The 27,295-nt window shown below is 35.3% G+C and overlaps 1 protein-coding gene across 6 annotated transcripts; it reads right to left on the reverse strand.

Moving 5' to 3' along the window:
* Window positions 1–405: 405 nt before the first annotated feature.
* LOC117983327 (nascent polypeptide-associated complex subunit alpha, muscle-specific form) lies at window positions 406–27,238 on the reverse strand. Of its 6 annotated transcripts, none has more exons than XM_069499437.1 (9): window positions 27,048–27,238; window positions 14,139–14,319; window positions 11,441–11,572; window positions 8,157–8,336; window positions 5,837–6,096; window positions 3,013–4,732; window positions 2,719–2,925; window positions 2,481–2,605; window positions 406–1,532 (listed from the first exon to the last, which is right to left on the reverse strand). In XM_069499437.1, the coding sequence occupies exons 2-9, from the start codon at window positions 14,242–14,244 to the stop codon at window positions 774–776; spliced, it is 3,489 nt and encodes a 1,162-aa protein (XP_069355538.1). In that variant the 5' UTR covers window positions 14,245–14,319; window positions 27,048–27,238; the 3' UTR covers window positions 406–773. The 6 variants fall into 6 exon arrangements, with proteins under 6 accessions (XP_069355538.1, XP_034825724.2, XP_069355539.1 ...); XM_034969833.2 differs by lacking the exon at window positions 27,048–27,238 and adding an exon at window positions 14,512–14,531; XM_069499438.1 differs by lacking the exon at window positions 14,139–14,319.
* Window positions 27,239–27,295: the final 57 nt, after the last annotated feature.

Here is a 27,295-nt window from a genome sequence, read left to right on the forward strand (position 1 = left end):
TCCATGAATGACTCAATGTCAGTCATAGATAGGTATAGATGTCAGTATTAAGCCTTTAGAGATATTTTACAGAGGTGGGAGCTTATGATGAAGCCTGTTCGCGACATGGCAATCATGGTATGAGGTGAGACGTGGATGGAGGTAGGGAGTAGGGACGCCCTGATTGGCATGTCGACCTGTCGCGATACATATATATAGGTCTACTAGAAAATAACAGCTATTGGTCGGTCATCAGTGGTATTTTACGTATAATATGGAATGACGGCTGTCCGATGTATTCTAATCGCATACCTCTACCGATAATTATTTAGGAAGCAAATGAGCCAATGGCCGTCAGCGGAGCCATCAGTGAATTCTACTGATACCTACTTTCAAGATAATCGAAATAAATAAAAAACGTTTTAATAAAACAGAATTTAATGTTTAATTTATTGTACATTAGTACAGTTAATAACATTAATTTAGATAATCAAAAAATATAAATTCATAATGACAATAAATAAACAATATAGAATATGTAAATTACAAACATAACCTATTTAAAAATTCATTAGAATCTCAAATTGATAAATATGCCTACGAGCATTTAAAAAGTCTATGCCTACGAGTAGCTCTATGTTACAAATCAAGCTTAAAGTTATTGAAGTAGCAAATCTTACTCATTTCATTGTTATTAAGACGTCCTGAAATATGAGTAGAATTAATCAAGCCTATTAAACTTTTTGAATTTGTTATATTATAATTATTATAATATAGAATATAGGTAGATCAAATTATTTTACGCCAATATCGCGCGAGTTTATAGCAGTGTTGGTGCGAGTAACTGTTGAAGAGACATTGGCAGTTTTAGCAGCGTTTCCAACTTTTTTGATTGTCGTTGTTGTAGTTGTTTTAGCAATTCCACCATTAGGTAAGTGCTGGACATCAGTTCCAACACGAACTTCTTCAGTCGCTTTTTGTTTGTTTTCATGGGCCTCAGAATTGTTTACTCTTCTATCAATATTCTGAACATAGCCATCCTTCCGTATAACTTCACTACTGCACTCTTCAGTAGATAAAGCACCTTTCTCCCCGCTGCCTGAGACTCGAATAACTCCATTATCGATTGGAATTACTTCGTTATTTTCATATCGTTCGATAAATCCATTTCCATCGGATTTTTCAATTGTGTAAGAACCGCGGCGCTCTAATTTTTCCGGCACCCATACGATTTCTTGAGTAAGCGTCTCATATTGTATTGGCTCAGGTGTAGCCGTATTGCTTCTACCTTCATTCTGTGTTCTAACTTGAGTTACGTGTGTACGCACATTTTGGACATCAATATTTGAATCGCACGAATTGGTGTTAATTCTATCATCCCCATTTACATCTGAAATATAGTTCGGCACGGTATATTCATTTGGCCGAGTATCATCAACATTATCTCTTTGCGTTATTTTTCTAGGACGAAGTGGCTCAATAGGCTTTAGCTGGCCTAATAATGGAGAATGTTTTATTCCGAATGTTATTTGTGGAGTTCTGTTGATCTGCACCTAGAATGAAATGAATGTGTACATTAAAAAAGGAATAACATCAATTATCATCGTCGTGCTCCATACCACATGCTATTTAGGGTGTCAGTAATAATGTACAGATTGTATGTACCAATGACATACTAATCAATGATATAAAATCGTTCCTAGGACTTCATTAAAAGTAAAAATTACTAAGTAAGTATATGTCTATTTTTCTAATGACGAGCAGTCCGCTTTTATTAGTAGTGTTTATAATTATAAAAATACTGACTTCAATTAAAACATTAAAAGTCAGGTATAAAGAAAGAGAATTATTCTAACCCTTGAGTGATAGTATGATAATAGTTTTCTGACCTCAAATTTTGAATACATAAATGAAAACATAAGGGACCAGGAATAATTATTATTGACGACTGACGTAAGAACCGAAAACATAATTTTTTTAGTACCTATTTGTAAACATGGACAAGCACAGTGGACAAAACTATTTATATTTTACTATCACTACGCATATTAAAAATGCGAAAGTGTTTGTTGGTTTATTTGTTTGTTGGTTTGTCCTTCAATTACGCCGCAAATGAGCAACTGATCGACGTGATTATTTGCATGGGTTTAAGACCTGGAGAGTGACAGGCTACTTTTTATCCCGGAAAATCAAAGAGTTCCCACGTGATTTTTAAGTGTCCGGAATGTTGGGAACGCCATTACTGACCGGATTATAATATAATTTATATCCCATAGTGTGAAATAAGCTTAAGGGGGTAAAATAGGGATTTGAAATTTGTGTAGTCCACGCAGACGAAGTCGTGGGAATAAGCTAGTACGTTTAATAAATTCCGATTGGTATCCATTTATACAGATTGTTACGATTACAGTTGATTAAATTAAAAAGGTTGTAGCGCTTGTAACGAGTATGTTAAGCACGCTAGCATGTTTTTTGCATATTTATATAGAATCATTATATACCTTTTCTGGTGAGTAAGTGCCAGGCGCAGGTACCTTTGCTCGATCGTCTTGCGGCACCTTATGACGACCAGACATCGTGTACACAGGAGTTTCCAGGACGGATGGGATACGATAGCTGTTTGGAGCTAGAAATAATAAAAACAGGTCATAATTAAACATTATTCTATATTAAGACGTTTCCAGTTGTATTTTTATAACAAATCATCATTTTGTACTTCATTAAATATATTATGTTTACCTGGTGTATCTGCGTATTTGGCAGTTTGAATTTTAACTCCGAATGTATATTGAGGGGAGTATGTCAAAACAAATTTGTATCCCTTTTCTGGATTATACGCCCCTGGAGCAGGAACTTTTATACGTTCATCGATCGGTTCTTTATGTCTACCCGAAATGGTATACAATGGTGTTTTATGTAGATTTGGTATATTGTAAGTATTTGGTGCTAAAAAATAATAATAAGAAATTAATTACATTACAATAGTTATGCTAAAGCGTAGGTAATTAAAGCACGTCAAAGAAAAATAATTACCAGGAGTAGCCACAATATTTGCAGTTTCCGGTTTAATTCTAAAAGTGTATTGTGGTGAGCTTTTTAACAGTACTTTGTCAGCTTTATCGGGGTTGTAATTGTTAGGGGCTGGTACATTATCGGGCTTGAATGGATTAGTTTTTATCCTAAAAGAGTATCGTGGAGCACTATCTGACAACATATTATCAGCCTTCTCTGGGTTGTATAAGTTAGGAGCAGGATTTGTGTTCATTTTTGCGTCCTTTCCTTTAGATGTTAATGTATAGACAGGCCTTGTTTCAAAAATCAGTTCATTTGCTTTTTCTGGATTGTAAAAGTTAGGAGCTGGGTAATCAGGTAATTTTCCATCTTGGATTTTAGGTCTAAAAGTGTAAGTTGGAGAACTTTCATGTAAAACTTTGTCTGCCTTTTCAGGAGAATATGCATTAGGCGCAGGGTTATTAAAAGGTTTTTCTGTGTGTCCCTTTAGACCAAAACTATATTTTGGCACTCCATTTAAAACGTATTTACTTGGATCATATGCATTGGGCGCAGGATAATCAATTAATTTGTCAGGTTTGCCCTTTCCTGATAATGTAAACCTCGGAGAGCCGTTTAATATATTAGGATCATAAGAACTTGGACCGGGAGTTTCTTGTATTTTTGTTAAATGTGCTCTACCTGTCATTGTAAATTTAGGACCATCATTAGGTAAGTGTGGATCATATGCATTTGGTCCAGGGACATCAGACATTTTCCCATCATGGCCTTTGCCAGATAAAGTAAATTTGGGAGAATTAGTTGGCAAATGAGGATCGTAACTACTAGGACCTGGTGTATCCAATGGTCTTTCACTCCGACCTTTACCAGTTAATGAAAATTTCAGAGTATTATCAGGTAAATGAGGATCATAAGCATTAGGAGCCGGCACATTAGATGGCTTGTCTGTGTGACCCTTCCCCGAAATTGAAAATTTTGGCGTGTCATTTAATAAACGTGGATCATAAAAATTTGGCGCAGGTGTCTCGTTTAGTTTTTCAACACCAACTCTTGGCCTAAATGTGTAAGCTGGCGAAGATTCATGAAGAAGTTTATCAGCCTTATCGAGGGAATAAACATTCGGTGCTGGTGTATTGTTCGGTTTTTCAGCACCAACTTTATATCTGAACGAATAAGCTGGCGAAGATTCATGGAGAAGTTTATCAGATTTGTCAAGAGAATAAGCATTGGGTGCAGGTAAATCCTCAATTTTAGGTGATGCGCCTTTTCCGGCCATTGTAATTTTAGGACCGCTATCGAGCATATGTAATGATTTCTCTGGAGAATACATATTAGGGCCTGGTGTTACCTCAATTTTTTCTTCATGCTCTTTCGATCTTAATGTATAGGATGGAGAACTTTCGTGTAGCAATTTATCAGCCTTTTGTGGATTATAAGAGTTAGGGGCAGGTGTTACTTCATGTTTCTCCGCCAAACCTTTACCAGCTAGTGTATACTTCGGTCCATTTTTAAGAGCATGCATAGATTTTTCTGGAGTATAGACATTAGGCGCAGGTGCATCGTGTACCTTCACAATTTCACTTTTCGTTCTAAAAGAATAGGCTGGTGACTTTTCTCTTAATAGTCCATCAGCTTTTTGGGGATTGTAAGCATTAGGAGCAGGTACTTGCTCAATTTTTTCTATTTTTATTTTGCTTGAAAGACTAAATTTTGGTGACTTTTCACGAAGAGTAGCGTCAGCCTGAAACATACAATGAAAATAATCAAAAATTTTATTTACTAAAAGTATTTTTGTCGCCTATTACTACACTTCATACTATACATAACATCGTGATGTGCAAATCACATCACCTAATTAATTGTTATTGACCTTTTACTCGTAGGTAGGTAAGCAATCGTGCGGCATTAAATTTTTCTAAAATATTCGTATCTGTTATTTTAAGCATTACGTTTTAGAATAAGCATTTACACTATGTATATGATATTTATTTATGACTAGACATCGGAATATATGCATTTCCATGTATGCATTTGCAAATACATGAAATGCTGTTTTCATAGCTTTATTGCATATTTTATTACTTTTTCATTGATAGTGCATACTTCAGTATCATTTTGCATGTTCACTATCGAAACAGATCCATGGCAAAAAAATGCTGTTCTACATATATAAAAACCCAGGTCTTAAAGGAACAATTAAAGTTAACGCATTTATCAGCGGCACTAGATAAACTATGCCTGAAGGTGTCCAGTAACGTCAGTTGACGTAGAGAGGTCATTTTCAGCCGACAAATTGCCACAAGTTTCGTCTAGAATATCTAGAAAAATAGTTTAGAATTAAAACTGTTTATTAATATAGTATAATATATACCTAAATATAGTGACAATTAGCGTAAATTCTAACAATAAATATTATTTTGATAGTGCATATTTTGTGCACATTTCAACCATTTTTGTACATATTTGCATGCATATTTTGGCATTTTGATAGTGCATATATTCCGATATGCCAGGGTGTATGTGTTAAAAAGATTAGTACAGACAGATGAGGTTAAATTGCTGTGACTTCTTCAGGCGCAGGGTAGTTAACAGACTCTCCGATGAAACGTGAATGACGGATGCCGAAGGTATGCGCCGGAGCCCATGGTAGGTTCACGCAAACCTGTATATGCACCCAGGTTAATGTTAGTTTGGTTACATGAAAAATATAATATGGTTTATTAATACTCGGGCTTGAAAAAGTATTATGCATTAATTACATAATATTATTAGGTATGGTAATTTGGTATTGTAAGGATGAGTGATTTATGTATGCCAACAACAAAACTGCAACGTCTAAACTTACTTTTTCCGGGCAATAAACCCCCGGTCCAGGCACAGTTGCCGTTGGAGGCTTCAGTTCCCTTCTCGGAGCCATGGTGTACGCTGGAGGCCGTTTATTGATAGCAGTAGCTGCTTTATCCGTGGTGTAAGTGCCTGGTCCAGGCATCGGCGTCTTGGACTCGATCGTTTTAGCCCGGCCAGTGATGCTAAAGGCAGGAGCGGCTCGCTTGTTACCCTCACGTGCCTCTCCGAGAACAGGTGGCATGGAGTAAACGTTTGGCGCTGAAATTTTAAATATTTATTATTATTATAATAGCAATATATTTTGTAAGTTATCATAAACCTTGTATTCACTATTCACTTTGATATATCTTCATATTATAGTAGGTATCTGGTATACCCATAAAAATTAATGGCTGTCCTTTTGTCTGTTCATCCGTTTGAGTTGCAGTCGTCTATTAAAAAAGTAGGGAGAAAAAAGTGAAATGAACTACTCGGATTACTGCTTACTTACAAATCTAGAGTCTTTTTTAGGGTTCCGTACCTCAAAAGGAAAAACGGAACCCTTATAGGATCACTTTGTTGTCTGTCTGTCTGTCTGTCTGTCTGTCTGTCTGTCTGTCTGTCCGTCTGTCTGTCAAGAAACCTACAGGGTACTTCCCGTTGATCTAGAATCATGAAATTTGGCAGGTAGGTAGATCTTATAGCTGACATTTGGGGAAAAATCTGAAAACCGTGAATTTAGGGTTAGATCACACAAAAAAAATTAAATTGTGGTCATTTTATTTTATTTTATTATTTTATTTTTTATTTATTTTATATCTAATTAGAACGGCAGTGCCACTTACACTAACTAGATGATTAATAATAAATTTAAATACAAATAAAGGTACAAGAAAAAAGACATAAAATAAATACAAAATAAAATAAAAACATAAAATAAATGTCATGAACTAATAATTAGTATTTTGAACTTTCGAAGTGAGTGACTATATCAAGTGGGGTATCATATGAAAGGTCTTCACCTGTACATTCTAAAACAGATTTTTATTTATTTTTATGCATCATAGTTTTTGAATTATCATGCAAAATGTCGAAAAAATACGACTGTAGTACGGAACTCTCATTGCCCGAGCCTGACTCGCACTTGGCCGGTTTTTGTTCATTAGATTTACCTACAGATTTATATGAAATCAATTAAATAATTATTTCATTTTATATATCGAAATAGTTGTAAACAAAAAATTATTAGCTAAAATATGCATGCCAATTATTGAAAAAGAAGAAAAATCGTACATATTAAGAGGATTTATTTAAGTTGCATGTTTGCAATACTATTACACTATCATGCAATATCATAGATATAATTATACTAATTAATTGTCGAAGTTCCAAGCTCTGCCGAAGAATCAAGATAAAAGCTCGAGAATTGAAAACGAACCTGGTGCATTTGTAATATAAAGGATGCAAAAGACGGACAAGAATACAAACATCAGGGTTAGTTGAAAAAACCACTGAAATTAGGTAAGTAATACAGGCTAACACAACCAAGAGGTAACTGATCTAAAGTAATAAGTTAAGAAATAAGTGAACATGATAAGTGGTAAATATAGTAAAACTACATTTTTAAAGAAAATAAATAACGATGACTATAATTTTTGATTCATTAATTTTAATCATGATCATCATCAACCCATCGCTGGCTCATTAATGAGCACAGGTCTCCTCTCAGAATGAGAAGGATTTAGCCCTAGGATTAGCAGACTTCACCGACCTTTAAGAACATTATGAATAACTCTCAGGCATGCAGGTTTCCTCACGGTGTTTTCCTTGACCGTTATAGCAAGTGATATTTATTTGCTTAAGACGATTTATAACTCGGAAAAGTTAGAGGTACAGTCGGCCTCAGAATTCGAGTAGCAATTCCGCAAAACTATTGCATCAAAAACCAGTCGCACTTATGACCTTTTTCTATAAACACGCCACACAAACACTCAGATGTGCGCACAACCGTGCTGTGCAGTGCAAGCGAATTCGATCATTAAGGTGCTAAACGAGTTTTGGCCCGGGATCAAACCCCGAACTCTCGAATAGAAGTCCAACGACGTCTTAACTACTAGGCATATGAAAATGAGCTACGTAAGATAACAAAGTGCAAACTAATGATTATCTAGCTACGATCAAAGAAAAAAGCAGGTGAAAAAGATACAAGACACTAGAGACACACAAGACACAAGAACTAAATTAAATACAAAAAGTACGACACAACGAATGAAGAGCGACATTCATAAAAAAGACATGATGTGACATATTGACAACATTGTTCGTATATTGTAATCGACCTGGCGTCTTGCTGCCGGCTTGAGGTATGCTAACACGCAGGCCTATCGAGAAAGCCGGGGCATGGTCTAACACAGCTCGGATTGATCTGCCGGGCTCGTAGTCACAGGGTGCTGGAGTAGGAATCAGCTTGGGTGGCGGCCATCGACCATGTAATGACGCCGCTGGACCCACTGCTCGGCCTGTCATCTTCATTATGTTAGTAATTAACCAGACTAATTTATACATATTGTAATAAATCTACCACTGACTGACTGACAGACAACGCACATCTTAAACCAGTCAGTCTAGAAGCATGAAATTTTGTACAGGAGTTCCTTATACCACTAAGGAAGGGTTTATGATATGCATCCTCAAGGTCGACTTACGTTGGTAGCAAATTGATAAACGAAATTCTAAAATTTTAAATAGGAGATGATGAGTTGTCCTTTAATCACGCCCTAACGGAACAACGGATCGACGTGATGTTTTACATGGATATAGTTAACTATTTAATAGACTATTTTTTATCTCGAATAATCAAAGAGTTCCCACGGAATTTTTAAAAACCTAAATCCACGCTGACGAAGTCGCGGGCATCTCAATTCAGATTGTGCAAGGTACTTATATAATAAGAAACTGATTGACTGTCATATTATAAACAAACCTACAGCTCAAACCACATGCTCTAGAAACTTGGGATTTTGTATGTTTATTCTCTTTATAACGTAGACCCTTTTTTAAAATATTATCAAGGGGATTTTAAAGTAAAACTGCTTCCATCCCAGAGATGAACTTAGAATGCGTTTTATACAGAAAGACAAAGAATTCTCCGAATTTTTTAAAATCCAGGTTGATAAAGTCACGGATAAGAGTTAGGAAATAAATAAGGTTCACGACCTCATATTCCGCTTAGTTACTATGATAGTTTATAATAAATCATAAAGTATCATAAAAAAATTACGGTGCTGAAATTTTTAACATCTTACCTACTTACCTAAGCTCAGAACTTACGTAAAAAACTTATTATACATTCACACACAAATTCATAAACATATTAAAATATATATTTCTTTGGTTCTATTAGATAATATTTAACATATTAACCATAAAGTTAATAACAATTTAATGGATTCTAAATCATAATTATTCATTCAAAATATATAATATAGATAATCTATAGTTTTTGTTACTATGATGTAATCATTACCTTCGTGTTCAAAAATCTTTTGGTCGAACTTTCAAATATGACGCACAAAACAGTTATCACGAAAAACTATTTCACTGTAGAACTTTTAAAAAGGTCGAAATTTTATAATATGTATCAGAATTCAGAACGATGCTAAACGCAGTTGAATATACGACTGAGCTGCATTCGACTAAACCAGATTAAAAACAATCCATTCATGGTCCCAAGGCACCTACACGTTGACTCACTGTCTCGATCACCTTCGGTAATACGGACTTATTTGGCGACATCCAACCAATGCAAGAGACACTTGCAAATATCCAATGCCAGCCTACATACATTCACGGAAAAGGAAAACATGTTATTTATTAAGAAACTGTATACCTAAAGGTCAGTTAAAGTTAATTCATAAAAATACGAAATGAGATGAAACTTGCACTGCTCACTACCTCTACCGCGAGGGCAAGGCATATTTTTAATAGCATCCAGATGGCTTTTGAAACAATGGTTTTTAAACACACCGACTGAAACATAATCGAACGAATCGAACAAACAAACACCCACTAAACAGGTAGATTAAGGGCCTGTTTCACAACCTCCAGATAAACTTTATCACTATCGTGGATATTACCACAAGAAGCTACAAATCGTGACATAGAATTTGCCTCAGCAACGGTTAGGCACAGCGTTTAGGTAGGTATAATTTTGTTATTCAATAGGTAAATTTTATGAGCACACTGGTCTAAAAATACTCTAACTTCGTTATTGTAGCGGATTAGTTGTCAAAACTTGATGATTTATACTGCGATAAATTGGATTGCCTTGAACATGCAACTATTTATTCAACCAGGGCTTACAGCAAAATTTTTTAGACAGGCGCTCACAGGAGGTACCTACCAGTAGCCGGCAAGAAATCCTATTATTACCTACATCGACCTTTAGAATGAGATTTCGGCTTTGCAGAGCGTTGTCTCTATCACTCACGCCTTTGCGACGTTTTGTCGGTCTCAACGACAGAGACAACGCTCTACGAAACCGCTATCTCGTTCTAAAGGTCGATGTACAATATTTCCTGCCGGGTACTGTACGCGCTAGGTTGAAATGGCAATCGGGGTGTGGACGCCCCGCAAACCCCCACAACTCAGCACCGGGTCACAATATTTATATGAATATGATATTAATTATATAATATTATGATAATGAAATCAGGCAAAGGTTCTTTAGATAGATAGGTATCATTTGCCACAAGGTGATGCCATCTCTGTAGGCGGTAGTGTAAGATCGATACAAGCAATTCAAAACGAATCAAATGCTCGTATGAATCGATGTACTCAATATAGTCCCAGGTATTCCTTTGGCTGCAATTTAGCAATTTAATGCAACGTGGGTGGGGTCCCACAATACAACAAATTGCCTATTAGACCAAATGAAGATCGATCAACTATATTGAAATAGGCAATTTCTGTATCGTAATCGCTTGCGATTTAGATTGTGTACAAATCTCCATTGTTTTATTCTTTCCCCAAAAATATCATTATGTGATTTATGGATCACGATTCACGACTCTCAGAAATACGAAGCAAATATAGAGAAATGATATCTAAACAAATTTTTATGAAATAGGTGAGCACATCTATCGATTTTTAATGCCGTGATATAAAATGGAACCTTCTACGTGTAGCTACTAAAATAATTTATGTTCACAGTCAGTTGTTTATTAAATCAAGGTTAGTTTTGTTATGTCGGTGATATCACCAATATTATTTTGAGGTAGGTACTTAGGTAGGTATCTGTTATAGCTTTTAGCTATCTATGTATAGGTTACTTCTAAGACAGAAAGCTAGCTTTTGTTCGCGACTTCATCCGCGTGAACTAAGTACACAAATTTCAAACCCCTATTTTACCCTCTTAGGGGTTAAATTTTAAAAAATAAATCTTAGGGGATGTTTACGACATAATTGCTATCTGCATGCCAAATTTCAGCGCGATCCGTCTTGTAGTAGGTAGGTATGAACTGTGCGTTGATAGATCAGTCAGCCAGTCACCTTTTCCTTGTATATGTTTAGATTATTAGGAGCTATTATTGTTATAAGAAGCAATATAGAAAACATCTCTTACCTTTACTTGTCATGCCTTCTGTGTTGTATGTAGCAGGACCGGGACCTGCCTTGTCCTTTCCAGAAGAATCTAATTTATGGCCGAATGTAAACGCTGGAGCACGGGGTTTTTTTGATTCTGGCGGAGGTTTGCCTAGGGACAAAGATGATCAATTTTAATAAAACACTTTTAATAAATAAACTCGGTTTTCGAATTATATATATCTAATTTATATGGAAATAAGTTATATAAGTAGCAATCATATTATTATTTAAATATTTAATGAAGATGGTTTCTAATGTAGGAAACCATCTTTCAATGATTTGCATAACATAACTATATACTTAGGTAGACGTATTTGTAACTTATAGCACTTTTTCCGTGAGCTTTAATAATGATCTTCTAATAAGATTTCGTTTTGAAAATAAATGTATAATCTGTATACTTAGTGAGGTAATTTACTAGGTATTTACGTTGGTTTTTTATATAAAGCTTCTGGAATAGTATAAGTAGATTGATAAGATATTCTTATTAATTTTAAATACCGTATATACGTTATGTAACAATAATACCACATTACTACCTATTTCCAATTATAATAGGGTAAGTCACAATTCACAAAAGAGTAAAAATATTCTTAATCATTCAAAACCTTTAAATAATCATGAAAATAAGTCCAACAGCAACATACCTATTATACCTAACTCGAAAAAGGAACATTATAGACACATAAATTTTAAACAAAACATCAAAGCAAATAATTATATGTACGTACCTACCTATGTACATAACTAAAGGAATTCTCTACCGTCTTGTTATTGTCGGTTTATCTTGTTAACATCGCTCACCTTGATCACGGTCAATGTTTTTCGCCCACAACTATAAACATCACCAAATAAAGTCTAATTAGCCGTTTTTAAAACACAAATAACATTTAACTAACTCGTTTTCAAATATTAAAAAAATGCAACAGAATATCGCTGACCGAAGTCCTGCCGACGAATGAGAAGTGAGAACGCCAGTACATCTTTGATTTAGCAGTGAAATAAAAAAACTTGTTAATGCTGTTATTGGCGCACTTTAACCAAATGATGTCACGTAGCATATGAACACGGGCAAGGCCGCTGTTTGCACGCGATAATCTCACACAACCTCCGAATGATGTCAGCTCTCCACTCCACGGACAATACTGCCGAAACTGATAGACATGTTACAAAAGAAACCACCTACCGTGACCAATGTGGATCATATAAACGGTAAACAAACGTGTCACGCATACCTAGGTACCTACTTATTTCATAAATTTCGGAGCACGAGTCTTCTTACGAACTTCCCAAAACAATTGAAAATTATATAAACTGCATAAAAATCATAGATTAAAATTGTAACCAGCCACTACCATACACAAAACTAAAAGCATAATAAATTCAAAAAGAAGCAGAATGAATTTAATAACTTCAAATATAGGTGAAACAATAGTAAGGACACATAAATCATAAAATACTCGACGGTATGTGGAACAATTGTTTAAAAATATAACGTCATATTATGGAGTATTGTAGGTAGGTACTAAAGCAACATTCACAAGTCGCAACTCGTAACCCAAATATAATAGGATCAAGGAAGTCACGAAAGAATTTTGTCGCGATATTTTACATTTTCATGCAAATTGTGTTAAGTTTTATAACACAAATAAATACATCACATCATAGGAAAAGTAGACGTGGGCATTAAATTTGGAGAAGCGAATACTAATATAAGCGATGACGGCATCCGAGTTACCTTAGCGAGGGTCATTGTCTGTATCTCTCATACGATTAATAAATACCAACTGATATAAAAACACCGCATTTTATTTCAGCACTGTGTATTCGTGCATTTTTATGGTGAAGGTTAGAATCTGTCATCACTAAAATATTCAACCTTTATGTATCAACTAGCTTCGTCCGCGTGGACTACACAAACTTCAAACCCCTATTTCACTCCCTTAGGGGTTGAATTTTCAAAAATCCTTTTATAGCGGATGCCTACGTCATAATAGTTATCTGCATGCCAAATTTCAGCCGTTCAGTAGATTGAGCTGTGCATTGAAAGATCAGTCATTCAGTCAGTCATTCAGTCAGTCAGACAGTCAGTTACCTTTTCCTTTTATATATTTAGATTAAAAGACTGAATTATTACCTACATGGCATCGTAAAAAAACTAATATAACCTTAGCCTATAGTATAAATTATTGTTGTATATTTATTACTCATCTATCATTATATTATATATAAATATATGTATATATATTATGTATTAAGTATATATGTACCTGTGTATATCTTTATCTATATATTATTATTTAGGCATTTCTGTGCCTATACATATTACTTATATAATTATTATCTTCATGTTCCCTAACAACTTACTTACACCTTAAATCCAGTTTCACTAGCCTTTAAATCGTCTTCAACCTAGTTGCCTGGTAGAGATCGCTTTACAGCGATAAGGCCACTAATTGTATGTTCTTCTTTTATATGTTAACTTTTTTTGTGTCTTTTCTTTTTGGTGTACAATAAAGAATATTAAACTAAATTGACGAAAATACTTGAGTAGCGCATCATAATCTAGCAACGCTAGTATGAAAGATTGCTTTTAAGTTCCAAATATAAGTATTGTGTAAAAATCATAAATGATTCCTCCTTATATTATTGTAGGAATCTATGAGGAAGCTTACCAATTAAGGAGGGAAGAGATACCACAGCAGGTCCTGGACTAGCAGCTTCAGCAGCAATCGGCCCTCGTCTCTTGGTTGGTGTCCAAGGGTTTTGGCGAACGCCCATCGGGGTATCACAAGGATAGGTTAATATGGACTCAATACGCGTTAATCCGTTGCCTGTTCTTTGGTGTGATAAAATCTAAAAATATAATAACGACAATAATAACTAAACGAGAAAAAATATAGTGAGCCCCGTGACACCATAGACCTCGTGAGACCAATAAATAATTAATCTATGATTTCAACATCTGCGCTAGATAAGGTATTTAGAGAAGAGAGGATGCCGTGTAATAATTACGGCCTATAAATTTTAAATAATAATATAAGGTACCGATTTAGCTGTACTAGTTGTAGATTTCATAGACTTCGCCGCCATGATTCGGATTTTATTTTCGTTAAACTTTATTTAAGTATAACAAGATGTATAAATTACAAAATTAATACTAAGTGAAAATTATTCATAATTTAAAAGTAAAGTATTAAAAACTATAAGAAAGTTGTGTTAAAATGCTCTATAAAACCCAAAAACCGAAAATCCAAAAGAAAATTGCTATGTTAACTCGAAAACTTGATAGATGATTTGACAGGTGATCATATGCCAATTTGGCATGTAGATAATTTGGGAAAACATACCACCGCTTTGGTCTTCAATATAATAAGGTTTAATAATATTCTATATGATTCTAACCATCAAAAAACTTCATTTTACCCTTGAACTAAATGGGTAGCTTTAGTTCAAGCCAATGCAAGAGCCATTGGGGCCGATTCTCTAGTACACAATCTCTAAACTAAACTAAATTAACAGGTCTAAATCTAGTGCTTTCCTTTTCCGCAAGCAACATTATGAAAGGGATAGCAATAGGTTTAGACGTGATATTTTAGTTTAGTTTAGAGATTGTGTACAAAGGAATTAGCCACAATGAGTGAGTAAATATAGTGCTCCTTGCAACGATCTCTATAATAATAATAATAATGTTCTTTATTTCAGGCAAAATGTACCTACCCATATAATTACAGAAGTCAATAAAATTATAAATAAAATAAAAATAATTAAAATCTACAATAAAAATAATAACAAAAATAAGTACAATAAGATGTATTATTGTATAGTATTACACTTGTAGATATCTAAGATGTTAAGCACAATTAGATACCTAAACTAGCGGCACGCTATGATGGCCGGTTTGACGTTTGTCCGCTCATGAAGTTCCGTATTAATTGATAACGACTTTGAAGGAAATAATTGTATTACTTTATTGACGATAGTGATGTGCAGAGATTCATAAATTTTATCGAATGTAGTTTTAGGTTTAGGACTCAAAATTTATTTATTAAATTGATTTCTTAAATGTATACAAGTGTAGAAAAATCAGTTTGCACCATTTAAGGGGTGAATGTACTTGTGAATATGAACAATTTTCACTATGTGGACAAACCTCTGAAATCGCAAAAAAATATCAATAAATTTTTAAAAATGGAATCTAATACGATCGTCACATAGGATCGCTGGCTAGCACAACTACTACCTCCGGCAAACTCGCGTCAATGCTCAATGCAAAACAAAGCAGTTTCGAATTGACGTTGCTTCGAAAAGTATAAACTGTCAGTGCAATGCGATTGTGATATAGTTTTGACCTGGCTTTGGATTTCAAATATTGATACTGCATTACTGTTGACCCTTGCTCGTTAATTTGGACTCTGTTCAAGCCCTTTGTTGTGGATTTCGTCGATATGACCGAACGTACGCAGAGAACTGTTCTAAATAGTCAGACACGTGAGTTCCTAATACGCCTTCGTAACTATTTCGATCGTGAAGCTCAAAATGGAGGGCCAATTTTACCTATAACGTCAGTGGTTGAACGCGTAGCTGATGCGCTTAATATTGGACAACGAACTGTTAGACGGATAACTAAAAAAAAATATGGCGAGACTGGCACAGAAGAAAATAAACTTCACACACCAAAAAAGAGAAAACGAGCAAAACCAGTCGTAGGCATCGATAGCTTTGATGCCGATGCTATCCGAAGACATGTTTACGGCTACTATTTACAGAAGGAGTATCCAACAAGAAAAAAGTTGGTGCATTCACTGAAGGAAGCTGGATTATTCTTCGGTGGGGAAAGTTCTTTAACGAAGATTTTGAAGACCATTGGATTTCGATACAAAAAATGTAACAAACGCAAAATATTGATGGAAAGATTTGATATAGCGATGGCAAGGTATACTTTTTTACGGCAAGTGAAAGAAATCAAAAATTGGCAAAATGTTGTGTTCTTGGATGAAACATGGCTTAATGCTAACCATACTGTAGGCCGTTCTTGGAACGATGACACAGCAGCATCTACTTCCAAAGTTCCTGTAGGAAAAGGATCGCGACTTATAATTTGTCACGCCGGAACCATCAACGGGTTTGTCGAAGGTTCTCTCATGGCTTTTGCGTCAAAAACCACTGGAGACTATCATGAAGACATGAATGGAGAAAAGTTTACTGAATGGTTTACCTCAATGTTGTGTAGCCTCCCTGAACCATCTATTATAATTATGGACAACGCCCCATACCACTCGATGCAAATTGACAAGCCACCTGCCCAATCCCAAAAGAAAGCTGATATCGTCGCATGGCTTCGTAAAAATGGCGTAGATGCAAACATGAATATGTTAAAAGCGGAATTAGTACGTCTTTTAAAAGAAAACAAACCAACCAAGATCCGATACGTCATTGACGAAATAGCATTAGAACATGGGCACAGAGTTATACGGTTACCGCCTTACCATTGTGAGTATAATGCGATTGAGTTGGTGTGGGCTCAAATTAAGGGATATGCTGCAAGACACAATACAGAACCCCCATTTACCACAAAAAAAATGCTAAAATTATTAGAAGAAGCTTGTGAACATGTGACTAAAGGAGACTGGGAAAAGGTTGTGAATAGAACTGTTAAATTAATAAGGGAAGATTATGAAAGAGATGTGAAAATAGATAATATTATAGAAAACGAACATATAATTATTAATGTATGTGATGATAGCAGTGACGACAGTGAAAATAGTAGTATGGACGAATCTGATTAATTATGGCCTTTTGTGGCACCTTTTTCGGTATCTTTTGTATTCATATGTTTCTTGTGTGCATATAAAGTATGTATATTCATTTTCGTTCAAATATTCAGTTCGTTCAAATAAATTAAATAAACATATACATTTTTGTTTTATTAAACCTATTTAATCAGGTACAAAAACAAAACTTAATTGTTTTTTGTTCGAGAATAAATTGACATTCCACATCACTATTGTAATGTGTCAAACCGGCCATCATAGCGTGCCGCTAGTGTAAGTATATTATTTTATTTTAAAATATCGGTCAAGCTCTCACAAGTCACAACAATAAGTATATACTACTATACTATGTATATACTACTATACCTACTATGATAAAAAATGCGTGAAAAACCGGTCAAGAGCGAGTCGAACTCGCACATGATGATGATGGAATGATGGAATCAAAAATTCACGGTTTTCGGATTTTTCCCTTTACTTGTGCTATCTACTATGACTACCTATCTACCTGCCAAATTTCATGATCCTAGGCCAACGGGAAGTACCCTATAGGTTTATTGACAGACACGACAGACACAATAAAGTTATCCTATAAGGGTAGGTACCTTTTTTTGGTTTTGATGTACGGAACCCTAAAAAAGAAATAGGACTCAACGCATATACAAAAAAAAATCTAAGTATACATCATGTTTGATAATTTAATAACACACATAGTAGACATCCATAATCCCAATGCTTTTCCTCCATGCGTTAGTCGTTTTTGCTTATCAAATAAGCTAAAACTACTCAGCAAAATAGGCAAGCCTTAGTATAGTAATGTAGAATGTTTATTAAGGCTTTATATAGTATTTTAGAATGTTCTTCTCACATAGCCGATCCAAACATGGTGATACGTGTTGGCAATACAGTCTGGGTCCAAACTTGTATCATTTTAGTGTAGGTATCTATATTTAAAGATCGACGACCTAATACCTATCATAGTATAGTATAGTATAGTTAGACGCACCACTGTATAAGTCCCGCAAATTGCTGGAACCTTGTCTCATTAACATCGAAATTATAATATCATTTTTACGTATATTTATTATTTAAGTAAAAATCACAAAAATATACCATCAGTTTGAAACTTCAGTTTAGTGCTGACGTCACTAAAATGGCGGCCACGCGCATTAGCAATTTGCGGGACTTATAGTAGGTAGATTTTAGTACGTAAGTCAGCGCAGAATTACACTCAAAGAATATAGGTAGGTAAGGTACATACTACTGTTTCGTTCACCTGGTCATTCAGATCCCCGCCCTGACGCCAATCTTTAGTTATTTGGCATGGCTACCGAATGCCGATAACTGAAATGGATATAATAATATAATAGAAGATAATGGATAGAATATATCCTATGAAAAATCTACATTCGGATGGATGCCACGATCTCAGATAAGTTCTAGATCAATGTAATTGGCTACAGTGTAGGTACCGACCTAAGTGTCGGGTGACCGAATTCAGATAAAATTGTTCGTATACCCGAATGAGACAGCGGAGACTAAGTAATATAAGCTATGCAGCTACAATCACCATAATATACTACACTACACTCACTATCACTATACACACCACAATCAGACCGTCAGTCGTCGCGACAGAGATACGATCGACACGTCAAAATGATACAAGTTACAAATATGCACCCATCCTAAGTTGTTTCGCATTTACTAACACAAGCTCCTCCCTCATCTTTTAACAAAAACATTTAGGTCTGAATATAATTAACGTCACTTCTATTTTCGTCAATGTACTTAGTGACTCCGTTGTTTGCATGACTGTTCTGTGTTCTGTGTAAACGTTATACACAGTGCACAGGTGGAAAAGTGCGTAGGTAGAAACTGCGTATGGATAAGGCTGGACGTGTATACTGTATAGTACGCCATAACAGGTCGAGATGGTTTTTTAAAAAATCCCGTGGGAGTTCTTTGATTTTAAAGGATAAAAAGTTGCTTATATCAATTACGCAAGCTAACCTCTGTACCAAATTTCAATTCAATTCCCAATTATTGGCTTTTGTACCAAATTTCATACAAATCGGTTCAACGGATGGGTTTTTAAGAATCCCGTGGGAACTCTTTGATTTTCAGAGATAAAAAGTAGCCTATGTCCATCTTCGGGATGTAAACTAAATCTGTACCAAATTTCATCAAAATTGGTTAAGCTGCTGAACCGTGAAAAGCTAGCAGACAGACAGAGAGACAGACACACTTTCGCATTTATAATATTAGTATGGATAGGATGGATTATTAAAAATTAAAATAGGTATTCATAGGTAGTCTCACTGGTCCAATTTGAATGACAATCGGTTCATTAATACCTACCTAAAAAGGGCGAACCCTGTGGGCGAGGCCGAAGGCGAAATCTTGTTATAAAAAAAATTACGTCATTAAAAACTTGTAATTTTTATTTCAATTTTTTATTTGTTCTGATAGCACCACGTAGGTACCTAATAACGAAATTTCTATGAATAAAAAATAATACTTAGTTATATATTATGTAGTAAATTTTTGTGTATAAAAACTAGATAAATAATTTTCTATTTCGAAAAACAAACCTGGAACCTTTTAAGGATTTGATTGATCCAGTAAAAAAACCTACGCAATGGATATAGAAAGTTGTTATACCCATAAGAAGTTAATCAGTTCATGAAAACGTATTGCTACGAATAGTTTGTTTAACCAGCAGTTTTATTGGTATACTTTGGTAAACGGTTATTTAGAAACAACAAGGTAAGTGAAGTGGTGATAGCCCAGCGTTTATGACGCCCACATCCTATATTCGGGGGTTCGATCCCGGGCACGCACCTCTAACTTTTCAAAGTTATGTGCATTTTAGGCAATTAAGTATTTAATGGAGAAGGAAAACATCATGAGGAAATCTGCATGGCTGATAGTTCTCCACAATGTTCTCAAAGGTGTGTAAAGTCTGCCAATCCACACTTGGCCAGCGTGGTAGACTGTAGCCAAACCCTTCTCATTCTGAGAAAAGACCAGTGATCAGGTAGTGAGCCTGCGATGGGCTGATCATGAAGATGATGAAGTAAGATGAAACTACCCTGCTGGTCGATTGCGGAAAAACTGCATCAATCATTATTACAATCTCAATTGTTGTGATTGACTGAATTTATAGTATTCTTGTTGCAACAATGCATTGTAGCCAATAGGGAGTGAGCGCTAACCAAACCACTACTTTATTGCACCACAAAAACACAAATGACAGGTTACAAAAAGAAATCTTAAAAACAAACAAACCAATCAAAAGTGATTGCGATCATGGCATTGCTGTCATTGTACCGTAATCGAGTAGAATACACAGATGAAACATCTTATCTATAGTTCACGACATGTCGACATGGCAATCGAGGTGGAGACACCCGCACAGCCCCCGCGCTAACTTGATGCGAGATAGCGCGGGTGTGCGTGCGGGTGTGCAGGCCGTTCCCCCACCACACACCCCGATTGCTATATCGACCTGTCGCGAACTATAGGTATAGCCCGAGCTTAATTTTTCTATTTAGGGTAGGCTTGAAGGTAAATAGAGATTTTAAAATAATAGTAAGTATATATTAAAGCTGTTCTGCACGTGCAAAATAAATCAATCAATACTATCCTTAAATGACAAACACAAAACCGGTTCCGTCTACCCACACTGCACAGGATCGCCTTCATACACCCATCGCCAACAACTCATATGACGGAAAAGATTATGGATTCTATTTCTGGTTTATTGTTAGAAAGAGATACCTACTCCACAGATAAATAACACCAAATCCTAATCAAGAAGCCGCTTACAGTTTTTTTAAAGATCGCTACCAAATCCAAACTAGGGATCATTGAGCCATGACCATTTTTTTTATGAATATTTTTTTGAATATCTCGCGGTAAAATCATGGTAATATTTCACAAATGGGTAAGCCCGCACTGCGAATTTTCGCCACGCGATTCCGCACTCCCCAGAATTCGTTACATAATTATTATGGAAATTATATTTATTTATTAATTATATTTATTAAAAAAAAAAAAATAAAAAAATAAAAAAAAAATATGGAGTTGCACGCACTAGCGAAAAAAATACGCGCGAACGGCTTACAATTTCCATGTCACAGAATTCTCGCGGTGCGCAGTGGAGGCTTTAAAAAAACCATTGAAAATCTATAATTTTAGGGAAGCAAGCTACCTCAGCTCTGTACTAAATACGAGTTGGTAATGCCTGCAACTTCGTCCACGTGCCTATCTGTACCTACCTAGATTTAGGTTTTTAAAAATAGAAGCGTAGAAACATTGATTTTCTGGGACAAAAGTAGCCTATGTCCGACTCCGGGATTTTGCTACTTACTACTATGTATATCTGCACGTTTAAAAAAAACGATTAAACGGATGGGCCATGAAAAGGTAGCAGACAGTCAGACAGACACTTTCGTATTTATAATATTAGTATGAACTATGAATTATGCTCGAAAAAAACTGTTTAATAATCACATTTACAGAAAAAATGTCCTACCATATTCTCGTAAAAGAAAACTGAAAAGCTAATTCAGTACCAGTTCGTGCGAGTCACTGTCATCGTGAAAAATGAATAAAATCGTATTTGGGGCATTGGTTTCTTCGTTTATGAATGTTCGCGAAAACATACCTAACCTACCTATTGAGACAGTTTTAACTTTCTAAACTTTCTAGTTTCTACAAGGACACAATATGTAGGTGCAGGATCAACCTATCATATAGATACAACACCATAATTATAATAATAACACCTATTGCAACTTATCTCGGAAAAAAGCTGTCATCAAAAGAATTATTTTTTGTATCTACTGAAAATTTCCGGGACAAAAACTATCTCCTGTACCAAATAGATGCTAGCTGCTACTTAGTCCATGTGGAATTAGGTGTATTAAAAATTCCGTGGGAACCCTTCGATTTTATGGGACAAAGTAGCCTATTCTGGGATACAAGATCTCTGTGCCAAATTTCCGAATGAACGCGCTGATCAAAAGCTAGCAGACAGATAGACAGTCAGACTTTCGCATTTATATCTTACTATTAGTATTTACTTAATATAGGATTAATAATGATTTTGAGTTGTTATTTTCCTAATCTTAGCATAACGATTGTATTTTATTTAATATAATTTATTATTGACACAACAATTAATTTACCTTTCAAATCGATGATATAACAATGAAAATATATTGTTTGTTTTTTAATATTGTTTGTTTTTTAATATTGTTAACAAAACTATGATTTGAACTTCCGCATTCGTTAAGCACATTAAAGCCAGTGTTTAATCATAGTGTTTAACTGCAAAAAATTGCAAAAGAAACCGGCTATTGCTAGTCAGGCCTCGTTCTATTGGGGTTCCGTAGATATTATGATCAAAAACTAAGTTCATAAATAATGCATGTAAGATTAGATCAAAATGTGTCCCAGAACGAAATCAGAGCACCTTGACTTGACAACGCAGTTACATTTTGTATCCTGCCAAGATCCTATCCCAAGAGGGCCTTTTTTAAAGTGACAGAAAGCGCGGAACCGAGAGGCTCAGATTTAAAACTATTTTTAACCGACTTCAAAAAAAGGAGGAGGTTCTCAATTCGTCGGAATCTTTTTTTTTTTTTTTTTTTTAATGTATGTTCCCCGATTACTCGAAAACGCCTAGACCGATTTTGAAAATTCTTTTTTTGTTTGAAAGGGTATACTTCAAAGTTGGTCCCATTTCAATTTGGTGAAGATCTGATGAACATCTTCGAAGATAGATACTGGAACTCCTCAACGGATAAGAGTAAATTGCTCGCGATCAGTGTAATAGCTTAGTAAACAGTAGACTTTTAACCAGTCATAGCATAATTCCATGGGGCCACTAAAAATTGTGAAATAAAAAATTTTTGCAAAAAAAAAAAAACCGACTTCGTTACACAAACACTAAAAATTGAAAAATAATTTAATTTATTACCGAATATATTATGTATACAAGAGTTAATATAGTTCCATAATAATATTTTTTTGGGGTCGGTGCCAATGAGGTGCCATGGTGGAGTCCCATAAAAATATGAAGTCTAGACGATTCGCGCAGCTAAAGCTAATTGGCACCGGCACCAAAAAGTATTATTATGGAACTATATTAACTCTTGTATACATAATATATTCGGTAATAAATTAAATTATTTTTCAATTTTTAGTGTTTGTGTAACGAAGTCGGTTTTTATTTTTTTTGTAAAAAAATTTTTAACCTTCTAGGCCTAGCGAAGTACCCTATAGGTTTTAATTCTATTTACGGGTCTTGACAGACACGACAGGTGGGCAGACAGACAACGAAGTGATCTTATAAGGTTTCTTATAGGGGAGATACGGAACCCTAAAAAGAATTTAACCTGAGAAATCCCCTTTGAATGCTTTCAATCGATTCGTCAAAATCAGGCGAAAGGTCGGTACTATAATAGTCTATCTTCCCAATTAAGCTTATTGTTGCATCGATAACCTGCCGTGTGAGTTGTGACCAATTGTTGACTATGCCGTCATCACTCGACCTCGCAAAGTCAACTTCATTGGATAGTTACCGGTTATAATATATTTGTAGCCTATTAATTTACATTGTTACTAATTAGCTACGTGCTTTTGAATATAATAAAGAATATAATCCTAATATCCTAATTCCTACTAATGTTATAAATTAGTGTGAAAGTGTGGATGTTAGGATGTTTGGACGTTTGTTACTCAATCATGCAAAAACGGCTGAACGATTTGGATGAAATTTGGAATGAAGATAGATTATACCCTGGATAAACACACAGGCTACTTTTTATCCCGGAAAATCAAAGAGTTTCTGCGGGATTTTGAAAAATGTAAATCCACGCGGACGAAGTCGCGGGCTGAAGCCCGCTAGCTAGCTAGTAATTATTAATTACTAGATATTATCATAATATTTATTATGCATTTTGAAAAACTCCTTTATGAGAGTTTGAGCTAATACGGTAACTAGTAATTACAGGACTTACTAGTCCCGTAATACGGTAGTCGGGAGATATTGACTAGTTGAGACAACATTTCAAATGGAAAGTTATTTCATACCGCGCGCTGGTGGTTTGGTCTCATTCTCCTCATAAGTAATCCGACAGTTAACTGCCTCAATGACTAGTGAGTACAGAAGGTAGTAGAATATCGAACAGGAAAAAGTTCTAATTGACAAATTATTATGGGCTAAAGGCTAGGGCGCAAGAGCTGAGGTTGCATAGGACATATCAGCTGGACTTTCAGGGCATTTTTAGTAAGTCTACGGTCGCTTATAGCTGTTCAAAAATCAGTTTTCTAATTCTAAGTCAATACAATCAGGCAAATTCGGCTTTTTATGTCGCTAATTTTGAAACTCTCAAATAAATAAAATTGACCTAAAATCATGAACGGCAAGGTAGCAAGGATTAACAGCAGCAGCAAAGGAAAAGATCAAAAATTCGTTAATTTGTAGTAAGTATATTCACATTAAAAATATTTTCCTAGTTTGAGATAATTTAAGCGACAAAATAATTTCTGAGCCTCAATAGCTCAACAGGTAAAGGAGTGGACTGAAAACCGAAAGGTCGACGGTTCAAACCCCGCCCGTTGCACTATTGTCGTACCTACTCCTAGCACAAGCTTTACGCTTAGTTGGAGGGGAAAGGGGAATATTAGTCATTTAACATGGCTAATATTCTTTAAAAAAAAAACAAAACACATAGCCTTCCGAGGTACGGAACCGAGTCTAGCTTGCACTTTCTTTCAGTTTTTTATTTTAAAATGCCAACCCCATACGACATGAACGACATTCTTATAAGAAATCGTGCTTCGCTCAGTCAAGTGTGAACCCACCCTAAAGTTATAAACAAAATATATTAATGGCATTGATATTAATGGTCAAATTGCACTGCCACGTGCTAATTTGCAAATGTATGCAAAATAAGAATGCCGTGGCCTCCGTATGCCGCAACTGTTATAGCTATGATGTTATACGGGAACACAGACATAATTCATCGTTGTTCATTTAAGTGGATTGTTATTTGCTTGTAGCCTGTAGGTAATCTAACCCTGACTTTGTGGTGCAATTGGCTGCAGTGATACATAATAGGACAAGATCACTCTATTATAACAGCTAACAGCTCATAACAATTCTGTGATGTATAGCGACTTATAAACTACCTAAGGAACTAAGGAAGTACGTAATCATAATATTCCATTGGTAATAGTAAGTAAGTAGGTACATTATTTATCTATGATAGTAAATTAACATCTTAAAACTCGACAAATGTATAAATCTATCTTAGCCAAAGATGTATCCTATAAGGTAAACGAGGGATTCTTGTCTGTGTATTATACAGTCATGTGCACACTTAAAAACGCCTACGTACCTACTTCATGACAAATATGGAAAACTTGTTATAACTTTGTCGTAAAAAATTTCTTCTAGGCGCATATTGGCCTTTCTTATAATCACGGATCTATACTTATACATCCGTGCTTATAATCCTTTGAGGCTTTTAGTCATTTCTCAGAATGTCTTTTTCTCAAAATATTATTTTCTCATAAAGTCCTTTTCTCAAAATGTTCTTTAGCATAATGTCCTTTTCTCAAAACGTCTCCTTAATCCCCTCGGCTTAGGAGTTCGGTACCTTGCAGCATCAGGATTGCGCAGTTGAGGCTTGGAATTCGATAGTGAAGTTTATGCTCGGGATTTACAATAATATTTCCTGAATCTGTATGGTTTAGGAGTGCTCTTTCAACTCCTCAATCCTGATGCTGCAAACACACACACACACGCGCACTCATATTGTCATATTGTATGAGGAGGGCGATGATCACTGCAACACAGTGTATACTTCTGCAGGATCATCGTTCCCATCTGTTATTGTTTGTGAAATTATGTGTGAAAAATAAAGATTATTTATTTATTTATTATTATTAAATACTGAACACCTAAGCGGTGGGGATTAAAGGACATTTTGAAAAAAAAAACATTTAAAAACGGTTATTTTAGGAAAAGGACATCATGGGAAAGAACATTTCGAGAAAAAGACTTCTGAGAAATGACAAATAGGATGTTATGAACAAGGACATTTTGAGAAAAGGCCATTTTAGACGACAAAATCATTGATAACTTACAATCAGTTAACGTATGTATGCAAGATAATCACTTAAAGCGGCTTCACCGATTTGGCTGATTTCTTTAAAGTTGTGTTCGTTACATTCTTATCACTTATCAGAACAAGGTTTGTATGAAAGTTTTTTTTAAAAGCCTCATTAAAAACTTGTGCAGGTTACATTTTTATCCGTCGGTTTTGGTATCTTATTTTTTGTTGTTTTAAAATCATCTCTATCTTTAATGCAGAGGCAGAGATGTTGTAAATTGTAGAGATTATTAATAATATATCTACTATTAATAAGCGGTAGTCGCCTTCTTTTCGGGAGGTCGGGGGCTCGATCCCGGGCAATGCACCTCTAACTTTTTGGAGATAATATGTGCGTTTTTAAAACAATTAAACATCACTTGCTTTAACGGTAAAGGAAAATATCGTAAGGAATGCTGCATGACTGAGAGTTTTCCATGTTTTCAAAGGCGTGTGAAGTCTGCAAATCCGCACATGGCCAGCGTGGTGGACTCTATGGCCAAACCCTTCTCATACTGAGAGGAGATCCATGCTCTGTAGTGAACTGGCAATGGGTTGATCATGATGATGATCAATAAGATATTGTTAAGTTCCGAACATTATCTAGATTATTAAGTACGTATATGAGAGTAAAACTTACCGATTATGAAATGTTAAAATAAGCCTAAGCTTTCTTTACACTATAATAAATCGTCTTAAAATTATAACTGTGCGCGAAGTTCTTTTTTTAAATTATGTTAGAGGATATTCGATCAGCAAAGGCTGTCGTCGGAATACGTATCGCGCTCGTTCGTCGCGGTGCACTGCGGTCGAATGCTCTGCTATATTGCTGCGCCCGTTCACACTTCGCACCTCGCAAGTCGCAGCCTGAGCTCAGCCCGAGACGAT

The sequence above is a fragment of the Maniola hyperantus genome, chromosome 6 (genome assembly GCF_902806685.2).
Source record: "Maniola hyperantus chromosome 6, iAphHyp1.2, whole genome shotgun sequence".
Lineage (NCBI taxonomy): Eukaryota > Metazoa > Arthropoda > Insecta > Lepidoptera > Nymphalidae > Maniola > Maniola hyperantus.